Source organism: Accipiter gentilis, chromosome 24 (assembly GCF_929443795.1).
Source record: "Accipiter gentilis chromosome 24, bAccGen1.1, whole genome shotgun sequence".
Lineage (NCBI taxonomy): Eukaryota > Metazoa > Chordata > Aves > Accipitriformes > Accipitridae > Astur > Astur gentilis.
The window spans coordinates 22,334,549-22,355,566 of record NC_064903.1 but is presented as its reverse complement, the minus strand read 5'-3'; the positions used below and the strand labels follow the sequence as shown (position 1 = coordinate 22,355,566).

General features: G+C 39.3%; 1 protein-coding gene across 5 annotated transcripts in view; it reads right to left on the bottom strand.

Moving 5' to 3' along the window:
* Positions 1–21,018, bottom strand: part of HDX (highly divergent homeobox) — a 48,675-nt gene that overhangs the window by 15,735 nt on the left and 11,922 nt on the right. For all 5 annotated transcript variants that reach the window (XM_049828062.1, XM_049828065.1, XM_049828061.1 and 2 more), the window contains 3 exons: positions 18,387–19,511; positions 12,947–13,000; positions 1,723–1,869 (listed from right to left, as the gene is read on the bottom strand). In XM_049828062.1, coding sequence (XP_049684019.1) covers positions 1,723–1,869; positions 12,947–13,000; positions 18,387–19,511 — 1,326 coding nt within the window. The remainder of the gene's footprint in view (positions 1–1,722; positions 1,870–12,946; positions 13,001–18,386; positions 19,512–21,018) is intronic.

Below are 21,018 nucleotides of genomic sequence, written 5' to 3'. Positions count from 1 at the left end.
ATGTGCCTATATAGATCCCAGAAGAAGTTTAGGACAGATCCTCTAGAGCATGTGATGGAAAATACCTGTCCTACAGCTAGTACACACAGAACATGCCCTAGAGAAAGGACAACAGGAAGCACTGAAGTTCACATATGTCCTGTAGCATTAACTCAGCCTTTACAAACCAAAAAAAAATAGTACAGCATAGTGCAGGACCAACCTCCACCTAATTCTTACTACAATTCTCAGGTCTTCCATACAGAGGAACCAGAGGCCAAGGTAGGACAGATACTGGTAACACCACCAGTTACCAAGAAGAAAAGAAATCTTTTTGTTCATTTGTGTGTCTATGTTCTAATACAGGTGATGCCAGAGAGTCTCACAGAGTTGATTAGAGCCCACTATACCTGCCCTGAAGACAAAAGCATTTCAAGCAGATGCAACTGAAAGATGCATACAGAACTTCATACTGTCATCGCCTGTGTGCCAGTAAGGATGTTCTTAAAGGGAGCAAAGTAAGGGAGACGAAGCATGGGTATCAGTCTTATTGTCCTGTGAATAAGGTATTTCATATCCAGGAGGCCCATTCTGAGATGCTGTCAGTGGAAACAGCTTCACCTTTCAGAAAGCAAACTCAAGAGCTTGGAAAATAAGGAGAAGCTTTGTTCTCTACAGAGAAAAGAGTAATTCTTTTCAGCCTCCAAAAGTACAATTTAATTTTTTATAATTCACATGTGCTTAGGAAAACAAGCAAGTAAATAACCAAATTAGTGTTCCAAACTGAAAGTAGCTTTGGTACCATTTTGATACACCAACCCAAGAGAGATGTCCATAAAAGAAGAGTTTCAAATAGGGGCTCCTAGTTCTGCTTTTGTAGCAACGTCAGAATTTTAAGAAAGAGGTGGAAAAAAAAGATGAAGGCTGAAAGGACTAGTCACAATTGTCATGCCTGTTACGAGTGAAAGGAAGACTCATGTTTTTGTACTGACTGCAAAGACAGTCAGACTATTTTCTGAAGAATGGAAACACTCTGAGCAAATGAGACACCCACAGTTTGAGAGTGATGATGTGTCTGGTAATTGGGAATACAGTGGCAACAACTGATGCTGTACCAAACTTCCCAACCTCTGGAAGAGATAATGTGGAATGGTTCTCAGGAATCACGTTATCTACACCAAACCTGTAGTTCCTAAAGCAATCCTTCCTCAACAACACCTATACAGACTATCAAATTAAAGTGACCCAGAATTCTTCGCGGTACCCTTTGCCCTCTATCACATCTCAACCTGGCTTCAGGACAGTCTTGTAAAATATTTTTTTCTTATTTTTGAGCATTTTCTTTCATATGTTGACAATGATTTTTTCCTATAAGCAGTAATGAGAAATATTTCCCCTGTATTTTTAGTAAGGTTTTTTTTGTATCTTAATAGCAATCTTAGTAGCACTTTTCAGTCTTCTAGGATATCCCTTAAAAATGTAACACTTAAAATCTTACTCAAGTCTAAAGAGAATGTCAGACAGCTCGTAGTGCTCCTGCTGCTGCTGATCAATAAGACTCTTACCTGAGGGCTTTTTTCTATATATAGACTGCAGAAAGAGCAAGAGAGCACTTCCCAACATGGTCATTCATTATGTAATACGTGAAATCTATTTCAAGCTTCCTCATGAAATTTTTAAAGGCTTTCATCTGTCCTATTTTTGCTTCTGCGACAAGATAAGGGAAGACTCTAGATTTCTTACCCGCACTATTTCACAGTCAACATTTAATTCTGCAGCCACAGCTTCAATTTTCTCTCTGCAGACTGAGCCCAGGCTGGTCATGCCATTGTCCCAGTATTTCTTTAGGGTAGCTAAGTCTCGGTCACTAAATTGTGTGCGGTCCTGTAACTGTAAGATAAAAAAAAAAAAATACTGTTAGACTTAAAAAAAATTCTGCCTATGCTACTCATTTAATTTCCAGAGGTCTTGCATACAGTAAGACGCACATGTTATACTGTCTCCATGGCTTTTCTTCTCTTTTAACTCTCCCTTAAGAAATTTTTTTTTAAGTTTGTTTTTTTATCCAGGGCAGTACAGAGTTCCCTGGGATTTGCTTTAAAGGCAATGGCAGCGCTAACACAAGTTTAAAGCACTTCAGCTTTGTTTCAACTCCACCTGATTTTTTAAATTTGTTTTATCTCATTCTGTAAGGCCTTACTGAAAATAACTTCTTTTCCCCTTGTGCTGTTTACTCTCTCCACCCAATTTATGCAAATTATTCCTTAAGGCTTTTCAAGTTTCTCACCCTCCCCCACCTAGAGTTCTTTTATCTTACTGCAAACTACAATACATGCATAATTCAAAGGATTCTGAGTTCCTAAAGGGAATACTTTAATGTTTATTTGGTAAGCTTCAGAGTTTAAATTGGTTCCACTGTTTATTTGCAAGTTCCCTAACTCTTTGTGTACATTTATCAAAATATGTGATAGTGGATTACTGATAAAAGGAGTAACACTGAAAAACAAATCCTAGACATCCTACCACTCCTTGAACTGTTGTGGGCATATGGTATCATTTGCTAGTAGAACTTACAAGCTTTATCAAAAGGTTTTAGCCCAGAATTTTAACCAAAATCTACAGTTTCTTTACACCAACCGATGTTTGTCATCTCTCCTGCTATTAGTAGTACATAAATGCAACAATAAAGTCTGCACTAGTAAGCCGTAGCCACATGTGCCAAATTTGTCATTATTTCAACAGTTGAATTTTGTAAGACGTAATCATGATTTCAATAGTTGAAATATGGTTTTTCTCATTTAAAAACTGTTAAAAGTTAGAATGAAATAACTTAAAAATGGAGTAAAAATAAATTTTGCAGAACTAGAATAATTTGACAATCTTCTATAAGTTACCAATTTTAATTTTTGTTGATCTTCAGAATATGGTAATCCTTGCAATTTTCTTCTTTTAAAAATTACTATTTCTGAAAACGTTAGAAGCACCCGAGTCTCCTTAACATATGAAAGTAAAATAGAGGTATCAAACCCTTGTCTCCTTGAAATAATCCCAGGTGGTCCAGTAAAAAAGAAAAAGTACCAGTTATATTCAAATATTGTCCATTATTAACTGCTACCAGGCACTCCGATTTTTTTTCTTGGCTATCTTTTCATACATTCGGGTACAGAATTAGAGAAGCTGCCCATCCATCAGCTTACATCTTACACAGGGAGCGCAGGACCCCGCGGGCACACCACGCATGCTGCCCGGGCGCAGCTCTCCTCCGGTCCTGCACCTATTAGCAGCCACAGCACACGAGATGCACTCCCAGACGCAGTCTATTTTAATCTAAAAGGAATCCAGTTGGCACATTTCAAGGCTGCTCTAGGATGAGCAGCGAAGTGCAGTAAGTGGACTTCACCTCAAGAGCACCCTGCTGAGCAAAGCGAAATCCCTGATGCCCACTCACCCTTAGCAGATGCTGGTTTTCCCTGTACGCTTGACCTGAGCTCCAAGCCATTTTCAAAGGACAAAAGTATAGTTATCTCCTGAATCGCTGCAGCAATATCTCCTTTTACAGCTGTTGGGAAAATAGATTGTAACTTCTAGAAGTGATGGGAAGAGCTCTTGTTCTGCAGTCAGAGAGCGACAGCCAAGCATTGAGGAAAGGGAAGGCAGAAAGGAGCGTGATAGCAACACTCAAACTACACAGAGAAACAAGTCACTCTGTCCTATCCCACTTTCCTGAATGCTCAGGGCAACTTCACCTTCTAAAGTACACAGAGCGTTTTTTAGACATGAATAAGTAAGTGACATTCGCTGTTGGTTGTGGAGAGTTCACGCTGACAACACTGCTGTAACAACCCACCACTCACACAGCTTCCTGCGATCTGCAATTATCAAGAAAATAAAATAAAAGATTTCTTCATATTTAATATGCACAGCTTAAATAATCCACCTGGAACATGCTGTGGAAATTTCCCGTCCCCAGCGGAGGGGTGAAATGAGAGAAGCAAAAGGAAATCTGCCTAATATTGCTGCAGATGTAAGGGAGCAAACTCCAGTTAGTGTTGTCTTCTCTCACCTAGTTACAGCGGCCAAATTAGAACAAAAACCAAAGACTGCACAGCTGATGCTGGAGTAAGTTCAGATTTCTGCTTGCCACATGATTTTCTGGTTATCTAACAAAATGCTGCTTCTACTGAAAGAATACAGGGCAAGAATACTCGCTAAGAGAAAAGCTTTGTAGTTGTGATATGCAAAAGGATCCCACGTTAGACAAAAGACACACAATAACTGACTACAGATAGAGTTACCAAAGGGATGGTACTGTAGGAAGGGTGCAGAGGCTGCTCAGCTTTTACTTACTAAATACAAGAATTTTAAGTGGAGAAAGCAGTGTTTAGCAAAACCACCTGGCCTTGAAAAATTTTACTTAAAAAAGCAGTGTCATATCTTTTTCATTTTAAGTGGATGTATGTTAATTCTGATGAACTACTACAAATGTTTTAATAAAAATCTTATTAGATAAATCACTATTCAATGGTTGTCACCTCACAACTGCTATATAATTTTGCTACAAGACCAGGGTTGTAGGGTCAGTCTCCACAGTTTAGATCACAGTAGATGTTTTAAAGTTACAGGAACTCTCCTGTAGCTACATTCCCAAAGAAGTCTTTTGCAGCCACATCTGGGGCCAGGGAGGGGGGTTAGAACTTAAAATTTTTGTTTTACCTCCTTGTCAAAAATAATCCCTAGTGTTTCAGATGACAATATGTATTTTCGCTTTTTTTGTTGCAGCTACTGCCACACCAGGTACTTTATCCTTTCACTCGTTCCTGAAGAGCTCGTGCAGCAGCACATGAATCACACTGATACCAATCACAGGTCAGAGAAGGAAATGGAGAACAAGTCTTTTCAGTCAACTGATATGAAAGAAAAAACAAAAACCCCACAACACACACCACATGAAAGAGTCCAGAAAGCAGGAACAGAACTGAGGGGAAAAACAAGCGCATGTAAGTAGAAGATGGTATGAAAAGTCAGGTCCCCTCAGGGTTGAGGAGAGCAGCCTTACTGAGATGCCTGGCTCAATCCAGCCCAGCAAATTCAGCATATTCTCCAATTAGTACTTCTCATCCTGCTTTAATTCTTCTACTTTGGAGTCTCTATCTCATTTTTGCCATTTTTTTCCACCAAGATCAGCACTGAGTAACCTATTGAACACAGCCGAGCAGGCAGGAATTGATCCTCAGAGAAGCTGAAAGCGCTGTCTGCAGAAAGGTACATTTTGGCAGCGTGATGACTGTACTACAGCTGGTCAGCCTTTGCAGCAATGAAAGACAGAATCTATCAGGTTTCTGGACTTGAAATTTTACCAGTGCCCCGAAAGAAAGATTCTTGACGTTTAAGGGCTCTGATTCACAAAGAAGCTGCTGAAAGGCTAGCAGGTCACCACGTATGAAGTGAGCCGCAGGAGCTGTCTGCCTGCACGCTTGCGCACAAGGTCAGCTGCTTTACGGTATCTCAGAGAGCACAAAGGAAGATCGTTTACTTACTCTGCTCTCACTTGCTGCACCACTGTAACAGGATCAGTCTCGACCCTTATGCTCACTAGATGTAAATAACACTTCAGCTTGTCCAAAATGTAGATCCAGACTACCTACCTTTGTATAACCGATGGCGCCATATGCCTCTTCATGAATTTCTTAAGGAAATCTCAAACTATGTTCACTTGCAGGATTGTCTCCTTGACAAAGATTATACCTAAGATTGACACCTGCATTATAAATTGCTCCAAAATTACATAATGCTTTTATAAAAGTTAATTACTTTTGTGAGAAAATAAAGGGTAGAATTTCTACATTGAACATATAACTATACTTCCATCAATTTAGTTATTAACCTTCTCATGCTTAGTATCGTCAGAGGAGCTGAAGAAACAAGAGGAAGAACCCACAGTCCTATAAATATCATAACATTCATGGTTATGCATGAGTTAGCATAGAAAAAAATATCAAAAGATAATACTGAAAGCTTCATATTTAGGACACAACTTTCCACAGCTGAAGACAAGCCAGTAATTCAGTTCTTGTTTTCACTTCATTATAACAACTATTATGAATACAATTCTCATTTCCTCTCTTCAGATCCCCTGCTTGCTGATTCAAGGCTTGCCTTTATCCTCAGCAGTGTTAACTGTTTGCTGAATTCTCTACATTTACCAGTTCTGTTGTCCATAGTTTGAAAAGCAGAGAGAAGCTTCTTCCAGCAGAAAATAGACTATCAGCTCACAATGAAAAGCAATCCTTGTGAACAAATTGAATCAGCAGTTCTGCCGAGCGCAGGGTTAAACCCTGCTTATTCCCTGACCTCTCAAGTGTAGTAACATTCTTATAAGAGATGACCCAGTTTATTATAGACATTCCCGGCACTTTGCCGAGCCCCTCATAATACCTACTGTGCATGCAATATTTGTGGTGCAAATCTGGTGTCTATAATTGGTATGAATAATTGCATTGCAGTGGAGTGTCCTTACCCCATCTTTTATTAGAGCCTGCTTTTTTAGATCAGTTTTTATGCATGAGTTGAAAATGTTTCACACCAGATGCACAAAAGCTATACACAATCTTCAGATTATTAATGAAAGAAGTTAAAAAATGAAAGAACTACAGCTTTAATATAAATGTAATAACTATTGCATTTATGCTGCAGCTGAACACTGTACGTTGCTAACAAAAAGTTATGTTTATTTAAATTGCAGTGAAATCATATTAAATCAACAGTTCAGTTCTGATGCTCTGTGATGAAATGTTCTAAGATAATGGTTATTTCTAGCAAACAAACCTTTCAAAACAAATTTTAGTCACTACCGCTCACAAACTCTATCACAGAGAAACAGCAAGAAATCTCAGAGAGTAATACTTTTTTTGGTATATTTTAAAGGTTCTTTAAAGTTTAGTAAAAAGTAAACTAGGACAAACAGTGACACTTACTTCCTAGCAATCCCAGTATCTTATAAATTGGAGGCACTCCTTACTTTAAGTTACCCTAAACAAACATGTCCAATCTGCTTTTGAGCCAATCTAAGGCTAGCTTGATTTGATACCTACTCTTACACTGGAACAAGTAAGTCCGTATCTGCTTCTCCACACTCTTCATATTTTTAAAGCTCTCCATCACACTTCTCCACTCCCTCCCAGTCACTTCTTTTCAACTCTGAAGAGATAACAGCCCATTTGGTTGTTCACTACATGGCTGTTCTGTGCCTTTGATCACTGTCACTGCTTCTCTGTTATATTTTGGGAGGAATGGGAAGATCAGAAGTGCACACAGCATTCAAGGTATGAACAAATCCTAGATTCTTCTATACAAGCATAGTGTTAGCTTACTTTGTTCGCCATTCCTAACGATGCCCGCATTCAGCTCTCCGAACTTTGACACTACTTAATGTTTACTGATCTTTTCAGAGGATTATCAATTCATATCTCAGGATCTTATTTGTATGTAATAACAGTTATTTCTGAATCAATCATCACACATCTGTTCCCCCTTTCCCATCTGCACCATTTAATATTATTCTTACTCTTCAGTTTACCATTTCTTGATTTCATTGCCCATACACAAATTCTGAGGGTCTAAATTTCCCTTAACACTACCAGCATATTTCACCTCATTAAAGCTATGCCAGATTACACATTCCTTCAGTTTGAGGTTTTAAGTTCAGGTTTCACAACTGTCACAGAGCTGTCCCCCATTTCAGGGATACCCAGTCTCCTGCTACAGCAGCAGTCCTGATACTTTGGCTAGACACTGATGCTCATACACAGTGTACATTGCCCGTGCAGGAGCAGTGCAGTCGGAAGCATTTTTGAAAGAACCACACTTTCCACAGACAGGCAGAAACTTCATGCATTTCCACACAGTAAAGCCCTAAAGACTCCCAGGCCATGCATGATTCTCTCCAGGGGAAAAAAAAATGAAAGGCAGCTGGTGGCCATAACTACCAGAGCGATTCAGAGAGCTGGTATCCAGACACTGCCTTTCCCCGAGTCTTGACAGGTCCCCTCTCATCAGGTGAGCAGATAAGTACCCATCACGAGATCCCTTCAATCTTCTGAGGACAAAGAAATGTACCTGAAGGCCCCTAGCAAAGCAAATGACTAGGAGAGAGTTGCTACTACCAGCTCCACTCAGAGCAGAAGATACAGAAGCAAGGGGCACGGCCTTCAGGCAAAAAGGTGTTTGGAAACGGACTGCAAGCCAAACAGGATCTGAACGCACCCTTAAACTATTATTACTAACACACTGCTAGTACACAAACTGTTAAGATTTCTGGAAGAGAGACTTTTTGCATCTTTTCTCACTGGTTGGGTAAGCTTGAAGTTTGCTGCGGTGGAAGCAGGACTGATAAATATTTCATAGTACCACAGCTTGAAAAGAGCTGTAACTGCTTCAACACTCAGCCAAAATTACATATATTCTGTTAATATGTGTTTCTTAACCAAACACAGCTAAGAAAGAAAAAAAAAAAAACAAAAAGGAAAAAAAGAAAGAGATATCAGTGCAATAGTCTAGCCAAAAAATTACACTCTAAACTCCAGTCATCTCACTCCATAATTTCCAAAACCAACTTCCAATCCACACAAACTGACAACTCACCCTTCTTTCTGAGATTTTGAACTAGTTTGTTAAGTAGTGAACATTCAGCCGCAAAGTAAACTGATATTTAGACAGTAATTATCATGATTCTTACTTAACCTATTAATGTCTTCCTCATATTTGAATACAAAGTCTGGTTTTCCAATTCCTGGCCAGATATGACACATTTCCAGCCTGCAGGATCATAGCGTACAATAAGCCTAGATGATTTGTGGAACTTAGGTGCAGCATGACACATAGTAAAAAGATGTATTTTGTCTGAAATGATGGTAAGACTTGCCTTTTCTTTGCATTAACTGAAGGATTGCTGTTGGGAGTAGTGAAAAGGTGCCGTTCACAGCAAGAAGGTCATGACACGCTACGCATGTTATTATCATCTAAGGTAAACATTAACGAAGTGAAATACCTTGAGATATGTGGTGAAGTATTTCACAGAAAGAGGAAAAACATTAACCGGTTATCCAAATGACACAGAAAACATGAACAAGGACAGTGTTCACAATTCAGTCCTGTTGAGATTTTCAGGTTGGCTTGTCTGTCTCTCTTGCTGAAGACTCCAACTACCTTACTCAGACATGCTCTAACCAACTTGACTAAAATACAGTTTTCTTCCCCTTGCACTTCTAGGGGAAAGGAACGCAAACAGGTGAAGAGAACTTCACAAGTTAGTACTGGTATAATTTTAAAACAAAAAGGTACAACTAAGATACACTTTGACTTTAGGTAGCTTTAATCCCTATGGGTTCTTGTTTTACTTTAAAAGCCACTCTATTTTCCCTCCAGCACACGTGGGCTTACTGTGGCAGCCGACATTTTTCATGACTTATAGACCGTAGTCCAACAAGGTATTTTCTTTAGTAGTTATATTGATGTATCTCCCACACCTAGTCTCTTCCACACAATCCAGCTGTCTTCCTCATGCCCACAGCTGTGCCAGCAAAACTGGTGGCAGGTTTCACACTGACCAACTCCTTTACCTGATTCAAAGTGCACCTACTGTACTCTTTCTGTGACAGGCAGGACTCCGAGGGGAGCACTTTAATGCCACTATCTCCAGAATTTTATTCAAATAGGCAATATTGAAAAAGCAATTTAAAAATAGAAATTTAGCACAGGAACTCTCCACTCATTTCAGGTATCTGCCCCCCAAAATACATGCCAGATGGAGAGGCCAGAGACCCCAAGCTGAAGCTCTAGGCAGATTCAGCCAACCTACCTATGGCAGAAGTTCCACCAAAGTGCAGCAGTTCACTGTTCAAGAAGGTATTGAAGCCGTCACTACAATGCAGTGTTGCTCCAAGTAGGGGGAAAATACAAGACCAGCTCCCCCGTGAGTTTCTCCACTGAGGGCAGTGTTCCACTGAAACCTCGCACGAACTAGCCCAGACGTTAACATGAAAGACAACTTCAGTTTCATTTAAAATCCCATCCAAGACCCGTGCTACATACCATGTGATTTACTATGCCTGCTTCTGAAGGGTGATGGGCAGAAATAATTATAAGACCTTAATCTGCTCTCTTAATGACTTTGTGTTCCAAACTTTATATTAAGACCACGAGAACAGTTTCTAATTAGACATTTTAAAAAAAAAAATTAAAAAAAAGGCAAAACCAAACCCCCACTCTCCCCCAAAATAAAACTTCACAACTAAGCCAGGCATAGCTTACCTAGACTCAACACCTAGGTGACAAATGTTTTTCATAGTTAGCATACCAAGTTATAGCTACCATAAACACCATAAACACTAACCATTCTGCTAAGACATCAGATGTAGCTTAAGCAGTTAGTACACTCAAAACTTAAATGCAAGGACAAAACCAAATATGTTTTCCCCCTTTTAACTGTCTTCAACCAGTATCTTCACTGCTATTTTTGAATCCTTGTTACCCTTCCACCACCCTGTGAAAAAACCAAAAATCAATGCATTTGTAAAGGCCAATGCATTGCACATGCACCATGAATGAATACAGAACTCTGTAATTTCCAAAGACATTCTCATGAATAACTGAGAGGGTGATATTTCTAGACTAATATTCATTAACAGTCAGGATTACATCATTTTACAGCATAGCTGAGCAGACTAGAAAGAGTTTCTGCAGAACTGCACAGTTTTTATTTCTCTCTTGATGCAGTTGAAGGACAGGGCAAGGAAAACAAAACATCAAGGCAAAAGATTAAAAATTCAGAGCATCTAAAGGACTATCTTCTCCACTTTAAACAAAATACAGATTAGCCTTTTTACTGTTTGAATGGCAGTAATTGCCATAATCGCAGTTCTACAACTGTATCCATTCTATTTCTGTTCCCTCACAGTCTTTCTTCAAAAGACTGTCACATCTGAGACAAGTTTCCTAGGAAGTAGGAGCTTTTTCTCTCTTTTTGTTTTCTTACACCTGTGTGTATACAGCAGTTTTAGAGCGCCAATCTCTAAACTTGTCTCCTTAAGAAGGTTAATTATGCATTCAAATCATAGAAAGTGCGTCCACAAATCTGGAAACAGATGTTGTTAAATGGGACTGTATTAACAAGCTTTATGGATTTTATTGATTAACAAAGACACAGGAGTAAAGGTCTAAGGAAAAAGAATTCCCTAATAACCATCCTTAATAAACAGGCACTTCCACATCCTTGAAGGTTGTAAACTTACTGCAGACATTTATTCTAAAGCTTGTGTCAGATATCTAGCACAACCACCACGCCTCAACAACCTATCCAGTGTTGGAAAGTAGGGGACAGCATCATGCCCCACTCCCTTTCTGCTGCCAACTTTGAGCTGGCTCTGGCGCTCGTCTGATCCCCAGTATGTACATTCAACTCACTAAAGACAAACTCAGCGGAAGAGTATGCATCTGACAGGTCAGACGCTTGACCTGGATTACCTTGCAATTAGATACTAGCACCAGTGCTATGGATGGGGTGGCAGTGCACCAGTAGGGAGGGGGGGTGGAAAACCTCCCCCTTTCAACAGTGATATGCTGTGAAATCAGCTCAGCCGAACAGTGAAACTGTACTCTAGGACACTCACCAGCTGCTTGGTGTCTTAAAAGGTCATTAAGTGATAGAGGGAAGGTGCCTTCCAGAAAAGGGCTACATTTAAAAAAGCCTACTCAAGAGAACTAGGACTCAGGAAAAAAACAACAACAACAAAAAAAAAGACAGAATAAGCAACAACAGGATTTGTACAAAAGTACTGGTTCCTCTGGGAGATGCTCTTATAAAGTGTTCGTTATATAAACAGAAATAAGCAATACTACCAAAGTCTGCAGAAACTAAAAGTGTGGTACAGTTAACGTCTAGCAAAAGCCTGAGAGAAAACAGAATTAATGTGGTGGTCCTTAGACTCCTACTTATACAGGAAATGCTACCAAACTCACACCTTTTGAAGACTAAACAGAAGAACTGAAAATAATTAAAAAAAGAAAAAAGCACCAGGTACAGAAGGGAGGAGAAGACAAGGAAAGGTACTTCCATTACCTAGACATCACTGCCAAAGCAGCACACATGACACTCACAGCTCAATGGGGTGGGGTGGTTTGATGGGATAAGTTTGGTTATCATGATAGCCATCTCCCTAGCTATTGCTTCTGATATAACTGGACTAATATCTAACAGCCTCTTGAAAGCTTGGTTGTACCATCCAACCTGCAGGTTTAGGGCATCTTTTTGTGGTAAGCAAGCAGAATAGACATGCTCTTCAAAGAGAAGCTAGCAGACTACTCTTGAATAGAAATGCTGAACGGTAATCAAACAAAAGAGTTGGACAGAGGTATTTTTCCTGACAAAAGCTGTTTCATACCTCGTGTAATGGTTTGGAGTCATTTGTGAATTGAGGACACCAACTTGGCTGATTCTGCCTAATGTGAAATGACACATACGTGGATAAAATTAGACTTGATAAAGTTACTACAGGTAGCGTGGACTAATTCTGTTAATGTGCAGAGTAGCTGAAGAGGGAGCTACTCTCTTAAGCATTCAGTTGCCTCAATTAACAATCATTTCACTTTCAATATAAAAAACTTATTCTGAGCTCTAAACTCTCAGTCCTTATCAATTCAGATGTTATATTTCAGCTAATCGCACTATTCATATATCTGGGTATCACATTACTTGACACAGGATTATGACCATGACCTGCTTTTAAAGATATACGTCAACTTTACATTAAATGAAACATTGTACCTGCAGACAATGTTTGTATTAGTCAAAGTATAGAGGGGAAAAAACCCCACACAATATAAATAGAACAAACATTTTCAAGAATGCATTTTTATAAACTTTTCATTCCTTCACTTGATGCATTAGATACTTATATGGAGATATACTTACTGCTCTTTTTCTGGAACAACCTGTAATCCAAGGCACAGTAAGGTTTCCTGAAATCTGTAGAGGGGAAGGAGGAAACAGAACAGAAAACAACAACAGCTTAGGTTGCTATAATAGCAAATACTGAGCAGCTTTCAGAAGACTTCAATATTGTGCATTCAATTCTGATAAGAACGTCTTTAAAACAGGTTAAGATTTAAAAGCAGAACAAAGTCACACATAGCCTTACTGTTGTAAGGCTAAAAACAAAGGGTAAAGGTAAGATAACGCGACGGGTGTTTCTGTACTTCTGCTATCTCAAAACTTGTATTTCAGAACACAAGTTTTGTTTTCTTCACTTTCAATGCGTCACAAAACTGGTAAGATTAAGCAGACTGGAGTTAGACAAGGGCCAATGTCTGACCGAACTGCTGTCACATATTTTTCAATTACATCAGTTAAACTTTCAGAAAAAAACCTACCACATTAGTAACTGAGCTATTCAATGTCAGATGTTAAGGATTTGCATATCAGCAGAAAAACTAGGGACATCAGGTAGGAGAAGGAAGGGCAAGGGGTATGAAGACAAAGGTTAGCTGCCTTGATTCCCATTGCTTCTCCATCATTCCCAGAGGTCAGAATTTATTAAATAATAATCTTGGATTGTTTTTCCTGGCCATCTGAAATGTGTCACAGCCTGGAATATTTTAGGCTTATTTAGGATTCCATGTTCATCGGCTGCTGCAGACAACCAATGCTTGAGAGACTAAACATAGCTCTTGAGAGATTAATCAATCTCAAATCATTATACACACTATGCATGTGAGGAAGAAAAATCTCCGCACTTCTGCTGACTGTATCAAACTACGCTAATAGTTTTTGTATTTGCAAAGTGCTTTACTAATGAATCTTGTAGCATGAGCATAACCAAATATAGAATACCTGGTACACTTTGTCTCGTGTACAAGCCATAAGATACTTTTATTCTTCAAGCTTTTAGCTAGAAGCGCTTGGAGGTGACCTAAGGTCAGACACTTTCTTATTACAGCACAAGGCGGGTTGACAGGAGCTAGAAGTGAACACCCTTCCCCCCTAAGGGCAAGTTTACATCAGCTTTTGTGTCTAAAATATTAATTTCTTAGTTGCACACACATTTTAGAAATTCTGTATAAACTAGTTAGGTCTATTACAATTCTATATCCACACAACAGCTTCACACCACAGAATCTGCTGTAAATGCAACCTCAGTATCCACCCAGATGGCTTCTATTCACAAATTTAAAGTGGGGCTACAGAAAAAAGTGCTTTTCTACGTGAATAAAGCAGTTAGCCTGGCAGAGCATTAGCAGTTACTTGGAAGACAAATGAACACAAATTCTGATAGGTGTGATGCCAAATTCAACCAAGTTTATCTCAATATAACTACTTGAAAGACAACATGCGTGCAAGTATTCTGAACTGGTTCTATAAAAAAGGCACAAGGGTTGTTTTTTTTTTTTTTTTTTTTACATTTGGGTTTCTTTTCTGAGTGAGATGAAGAGTTATCGTGCATCCACAGGTAACTCCAGTCCCAGTCCAACTGGGAAGCTACAGTGAGTTGCAAAAATGACAACCTAAAATGCTTGTCTCAGAAAAGATACTGTGTCTCAAATGGCAACTCTGGCAGATGCTAAAGAAAGTTCAAAGGTACAGCAAGACTTGTGTATTGCCAGTGCTGTTACCTTAATTAAAGTGGTTACACTAGGTGAGGTCCCTATATAATCTTTTCCCAATTCACCTGTAGATTTACTGTCCCAAATTCAGTGCACTGGAACAAACCAAGAGCCCCAACCCAGTCCTGGTTGCTGTGTGTCCCAGCGTTACTTGAGGCCATACGCAGTGTTTTTGCAGTCTGCTCACAGCTGCTGTCTTCCCCAGAACCCCACAGGTTCTCCCCCACTCATGCAGCTGGAAGTATTTCATCCCAGAAATAAAGTGGAGGAACTCCCGTGACAAAGGTAACTCCGCTTCTGTTACAAAAATGAGAGTCACAAAACACTTTATTCAAGTCTCTTCTCAGGAGACCATGTTGGTCACACTAGCAAAAAGCTGCACTGCCCAAAGTTAGCAAGAAAGTCCTCCTCTTGTCTTCCAAAGTTCCTAGGGAAGTAAACAAATTGCTCTGACACATTAAAAAAAACCACCACAAAATAAAAATGGATTCCCATTTCTTAAATAAAGCAAACTTGCAGCTCATTCATATAAAGCAGCATCCTCAAAGTGAATCTTACAAATAAATAAGTATATAACATATCTAGACACTATTTTGACATACTGGCTGCAAGGCTTAAGATTTTCCCTTGAAGAAGGCAGGGCTAAATTAGATAACTGTGCTTCAGTGTGTATAACAAAGTAATTAAAAATACACATACTTTCAACAGTATTTTTGTCCCTTAGGGTTGGGGAAAGAAAACCAAGACTAAATCACAATTCAGCCTTGAGGAAGAGCAAGAATAGCCTCTCTAGTTCAATACGCTTAAAGCCAAACCAAGAAAAGCAAGTAGGTTGAACAATTTGTTTACTGAAACTGCTCAGGCATTAAAATTGATCACTTTATTAAATTTACTCTTAAGTTACACTAACATGAATTTGATTAATTGAACCAGTAAGGAAGCTATAACTAATTGCTAATTAGATACCCCACCAATACATGACAGTAATTACTTCATTAAAACACAAATCACACAGTCCTGACTTTGAAGAAGCATCTTGCTTGAATGTTTAACTACTTCAATAATCATGTAGCTCTGGTTTCATCTGTTTTTAAATTTAGGAAGATTTCCCTAAGTTTAAGGATTTCATTCCTACACTGATGGATAAATTAACTAAACACAGGCAATAACATTAACAGAAACTGGTTCCATACAAGTGTCATCCTGCATAAGACTAAAAGAATTCACACTGCACCTGTTATGAAATCTATGTCTCTGGAAGTTGAATATATAAATATTATTAAGCTATAAGCTACATGAAATAGTCATACTGGACTTAAAATTAAGGGGAGGACTTGGAGGAGGGGTTTAAACTAGTGCAGAACTGATGATTTCGACAAAATATGTTATCAGCCTAGCAGGATACACTGTTTGTTACACATGACTTTGAAGGCAGTAGGTGAAATTTTCTTGTCAATGTGATAAATGAGCGTTGGAAGCACCACTCTCATACGCTAACACCTCTTAAGATACAGAACTTACTTTTGCATTGTTCTGGAACGTGCTAAAAACTCTCAGCAAGGAACGCAGTGATCTGGAGAAATCAGCCCTGTCGTTTCTTCAAGGTACGACGGCACCTAGCCAGGCTGTAGGACACTATTCCTCTGAAGCTTCCACAGAGCCATGATACTATATGCTCTGACCCCACAGCTTTTGCTCTCCCTTATAAATTCTCTAATACTGAAGAGTGTCATCTCAGAGGTGCACAGCATGCATGCTTACGGGAATAAGTGAATTCATAGCAACCTGGCCAGTTTTTCCAAGGTTTAAAGCTCTGGAACACCAAGGGTTACCACAGGAAACAGGAGCTCCCTTAGTCTAAGGTGCAATCCCAATCCAAAGAACAGGGTCTCTGAGACACAGGTGTGGAAGTCAAACAGGGTACAGATGAATTCCTCACTTATCAAAATAATAGGTACGTCATTATAACAGGGGTGGGTGAAGAAAAAAACCAACCTCAAAACAAAGTTACAGAGATCTTGTTCTGATCCGTACCACACCATATGAACAGATAAAACGTCACCTACCATGAACTGTTCCCAGCTGTTTAAAAAAACTTTGTCCCTACCCTGAAAAAATCCGAAATCAAAGTTATTTCAAATTTCCCTTAAGAACTAAAAAAAGCTGTAAGAAATACATCTCACTCATGCTTTTTCAAGAGTGAAATAAAGTACCAAGAGCACACAGCTGGAGGTATCAATACTGTATTTCACTTCATGAAACTTCAGAAAAATTTCCTTAACTATCATCTGCACTTCTGCAGTTTTACCAGCCCTTTATTGAACAGATGTGCACATTTACAGCTTTTCTTCTTCTATGAAACTGGGATGTCAAAAGTAAACAGCATTTAATGAATTTTATAACTCAAGAACAGTAATAGCAAATACTGACAGACTATCTGAGAAGGAAGAAAGGGAAAGAACAGCTCGTCTAAAGTGCTCAGCTTAGAAAAGGCTATAAATAAGAATTGTAGACGTCCATCGCATCTACTACATAGAATCTACTCCAGAGTACATATGCTCATCGAACCTCAGGTTTACCAAGAAAAGCAATAATTCTGATGAAAAGTGGTGCTTGGACAGAAAAGCTTTCTTTCAAATCCTCAAGAGATAGGAACAAGTCAGAAAAAAATAAAAAAAACCCCAAAACCAAAACACAAAATGCTTCACAAAGTATTGCTCCCTATACTAGTGAGCAATGCACAAGAAAAGATGGTATGCTGTTTACATGGTTCACTTTCAGGATAAATTAAAAAGGTAATAACAGGCATATGCACAAACGTAACACACGCAGTATCACATCCTGTCAGTCTTAAGACTTTTATCTCAGTGTCTCTAGACTATGTTGTGCCAGATGGCATAAAAATCCATTAAAAGAATCAATTTGGATGTTTCCTGCACAACTATTTCTCCTCTAGTTATACCAAAAATAAAAAAAATGTAAGTGTGTCAGTGTCATAGCTTCTTCTGAACATCTTTTAGATCTTCAATTATCTGCATTTAATTTTCCCCTCTCAGTGTCACTGAAGGGACTCTACTACAGAATGAGGAAATAACGGGATTGAATGTAAAAGCGATATTTGAATTGGATGCTGTGGGAGAGGAAGAATATTTGCTCACCTAGCGTCTCCCATCATCTTAACCACCTTGCAGGAGATCCTAATCCCTAACAGAAAATGGGTCCAAGAGATTGGCATCTGCACAGGGGGTACAGGCAGTGCTGATGGAAGAGCTAATCCAAGCTGACATTAATAAGGGCAAGCAACTGTACAGCACACAAATGACAGCATGATCCCATGTTCTGCCCTGTGCCACATGCAAAGTATGCCTACAGAGGAACAACCAAGGGTATCGCTGTGACATACGCTGGCAAGCCACATCAGGACAACACAGACTTTAGCATGCCTCAGCAGTTGTAGGTATCATCCTCTTGTAACCAAAGTTGTTCTGTTGAATCTATGAAGCCCACACTGATCTTTAATATACAGCTACCCACTGCAGCCGTGGGCTAGCTATACAGATAAGAGTGCTACCATATGACGGTCTTACCTGCACTTTTGTTTAAGAAGGAATTATCTCTACTTAAAGATGTAAAAGGAGTGCAGCTTGCAGAAAGGTGAACCTATCGCTTACCAGCTACCAATTTTCAAAGAAAACAGTGCTTATCTACAACCTTGTCTTCCAGGTTTGAACACAGATAAATTGATGGATTACCTGGTAATTATTTTGGTTTTGTGACAGCCTCAGTTGACTTGAAGATGTAAAATGAGGAGAAAAGGTACTTCTTGATGGATTAGCACTGTTATATAATGTATTGGATGTTGTGTGTAATGAGGTCCGTGCAGGCAAATGGTAGTCTCTGTTATGATACAGAATATTGTCAGGCACGTCCCTGGCATTCACCATCTGTGAACTACAGCTCACATTTCTTCCTGGCCCGGACAAGGCTGCACTTTGGTTCTCTACTCGAACAGAGCTGCTGCTTTCACAGTATTTTGAATAGCTTTGTATTTGTGCTCCCATGGATGCTAGTTCTTCTTCTCTAGCATATTCATCATCCACATCTCCAGTTTCCATCGCAATGGACAGACAGCTGCCTTCCACTGAGCAATGCTTCTGCGCTGCACTTCCTCCCACAATTCTTTGAGGTTGATCTGTAACCGCCAGAGAAAACACTTCACGTATTTCCAGGTTTTGCGTGCTACAAGAAGGGTCCCTGTTATTACCCCTTTGTCCAGGGGGCACATGCGATGTGAGAGCTGCATGTTCTGGTTTTTGTAACCTTTGACAGCCCACGGGTTCAGCTTTACAGGGTCTGTGACATATCATCGGTTTCTGAGGTAACACCAACTCTGCGGTCTGGACTGAAGAACCACCATAGCTTTTTTTAGTGTGACTATATATGGAGTTCGCAGAATTCAGTACGCTTGTTTGCCTAGATAAAATAATAGTCTTTTCCCCTACTAATAGGGAAGCATTTTTACAATGTGGTACTTGTCGTCCTATAGGGATGTGCTGCTGCTGAAACTCTGTATCACTTTTTCCTGGTAGTCGTGGAATAGAGGTTTTATGTATGTCTGCCATTGAAGCATTTGTCTGTTTGGTGGATCCTTGCCTACCAGATGAACTAGCAGGACTGTATATACCAGTAACTATTACATCGTTATTAGAAGAGGTCCAAGAAGACTGCTGACTTTGGGATCGAGCAATATTTACCACATTTCTAACTGCTGCTTCTGGAGGTACTGAGGGAGTAGTAGGGACAGTCCCTGGGGGAGTGCCTCCAGATTCTACAGCACTCTTGCTGCTCATCTTCCTTCGTTTATTGCCAACCCACGTCTGCAAACAACAAACAACGACAACAAACAAAACAAAGTATTAAATAAGCAGAAAAAATAGGCAATTCTATTTTCAAGCAGATCTGATGAAATGTTAAATGTTCAAGTTGAGACCTAAGTTTACAAATATGTAAATCACTTACTGATTATGCAGCGCCTGAACAATACAGGGTGGAAATCCATGCCTCTCATGCTTGCGATTCATACTCTAATACACATGAGAACCCCAGTCTCAATTCCAAAGTCCCAGTTTCTCAAAAATCCTGACTGCAATCGTGCCTCCTGTCCCAAAGATTTATTTCATTGACACCGTTGTAATTCCTCCAATTTTAAGTTTTTCATATTTAGCACCTTGGGATGCAGAACAATCACTGAGGTACGTAGCTAAACTTTTGCAACCAAATAACAGAGATATGACCTTCAAAACTGCCTTGAACAGAAACTGCCAAGTCTTGAATTTAGATGAGAAGAAGAAAAAGAACTCTTTCTGCTAGACAACTACAAAACAATTTTGTGAAGTATTTAGACGTATGGACTAATTCGTCCCCTACCAGCTGCACAAATCAAGATCTGATGTCAAAACCTGCTTTTGAAAGACACTGATAGACGAGATTAAGACTACTGGGATTAGATTCCAACAGAAGTTTGCTATTACTGACATTTCTGAAAGTGACAATGACAGTATATGGTTTTGTGTAAAAGCTAGTAGAGGTAAAAAGTGAAAATGCAGGTTCTGTGGTAGTTGTGCATAGGTTAAAATGTACTGCTGTCTCAAACACACAGGAAAGCCTGTCCTGCAAGTAACACATTAAGATATAGCTAAAAGAACTGAAGGGGAAACATTAACTTCAGTATTTTAAGATAAAGAGAGTTAATCTGGTGAAGCACCAGCTCTAACACTGGAAGTTTAGCTATTCCTGGCAATTTTCATGATCAGAGAGACAGGACTTGCTCAATTCTTTCACCACAGTATGTCTGTACTTAACATGAGGGCACAAGCGAGCAGGATACAAGTGCCGAAGAATGAAAAATAAGCTTTTGCATCTGCTTATGCTGGTTATTAAAAGGATCAGATACAGTGAAACAGTTTTCTGCACCACTCTGGATGTCATCTGCTACACACCTAAAACCAAACCAAAGCAAAATCTCAACATTCAGCAACCCAAACCAGCTGATATAATCAATAAACTCCCTCACCCCATTACAAGCAAACTGCACTGAGTACCTATCTTGGGTTTCCATCTCATCACATGAAGGGAGGAAAGCTTTCTTCACATACAGATACCTGCTAAGGAAGTAAACAGATTTTTCTACAAGAAAATATGCATCCCTGCCATATAGAAGCATGTTGAAGTCTCCATTCCAGTCTACTCATTTTTGGTGTCAAATTGTACAAAATGCCTAATATAAGGCATGATTTGTTGCATGCAATAAAATCTGTTACTAGTGGTAAAATTTTTCTTCTCAAAAGTAAGTTTAAATACAGAAATTATAGCCACAGATCTCAA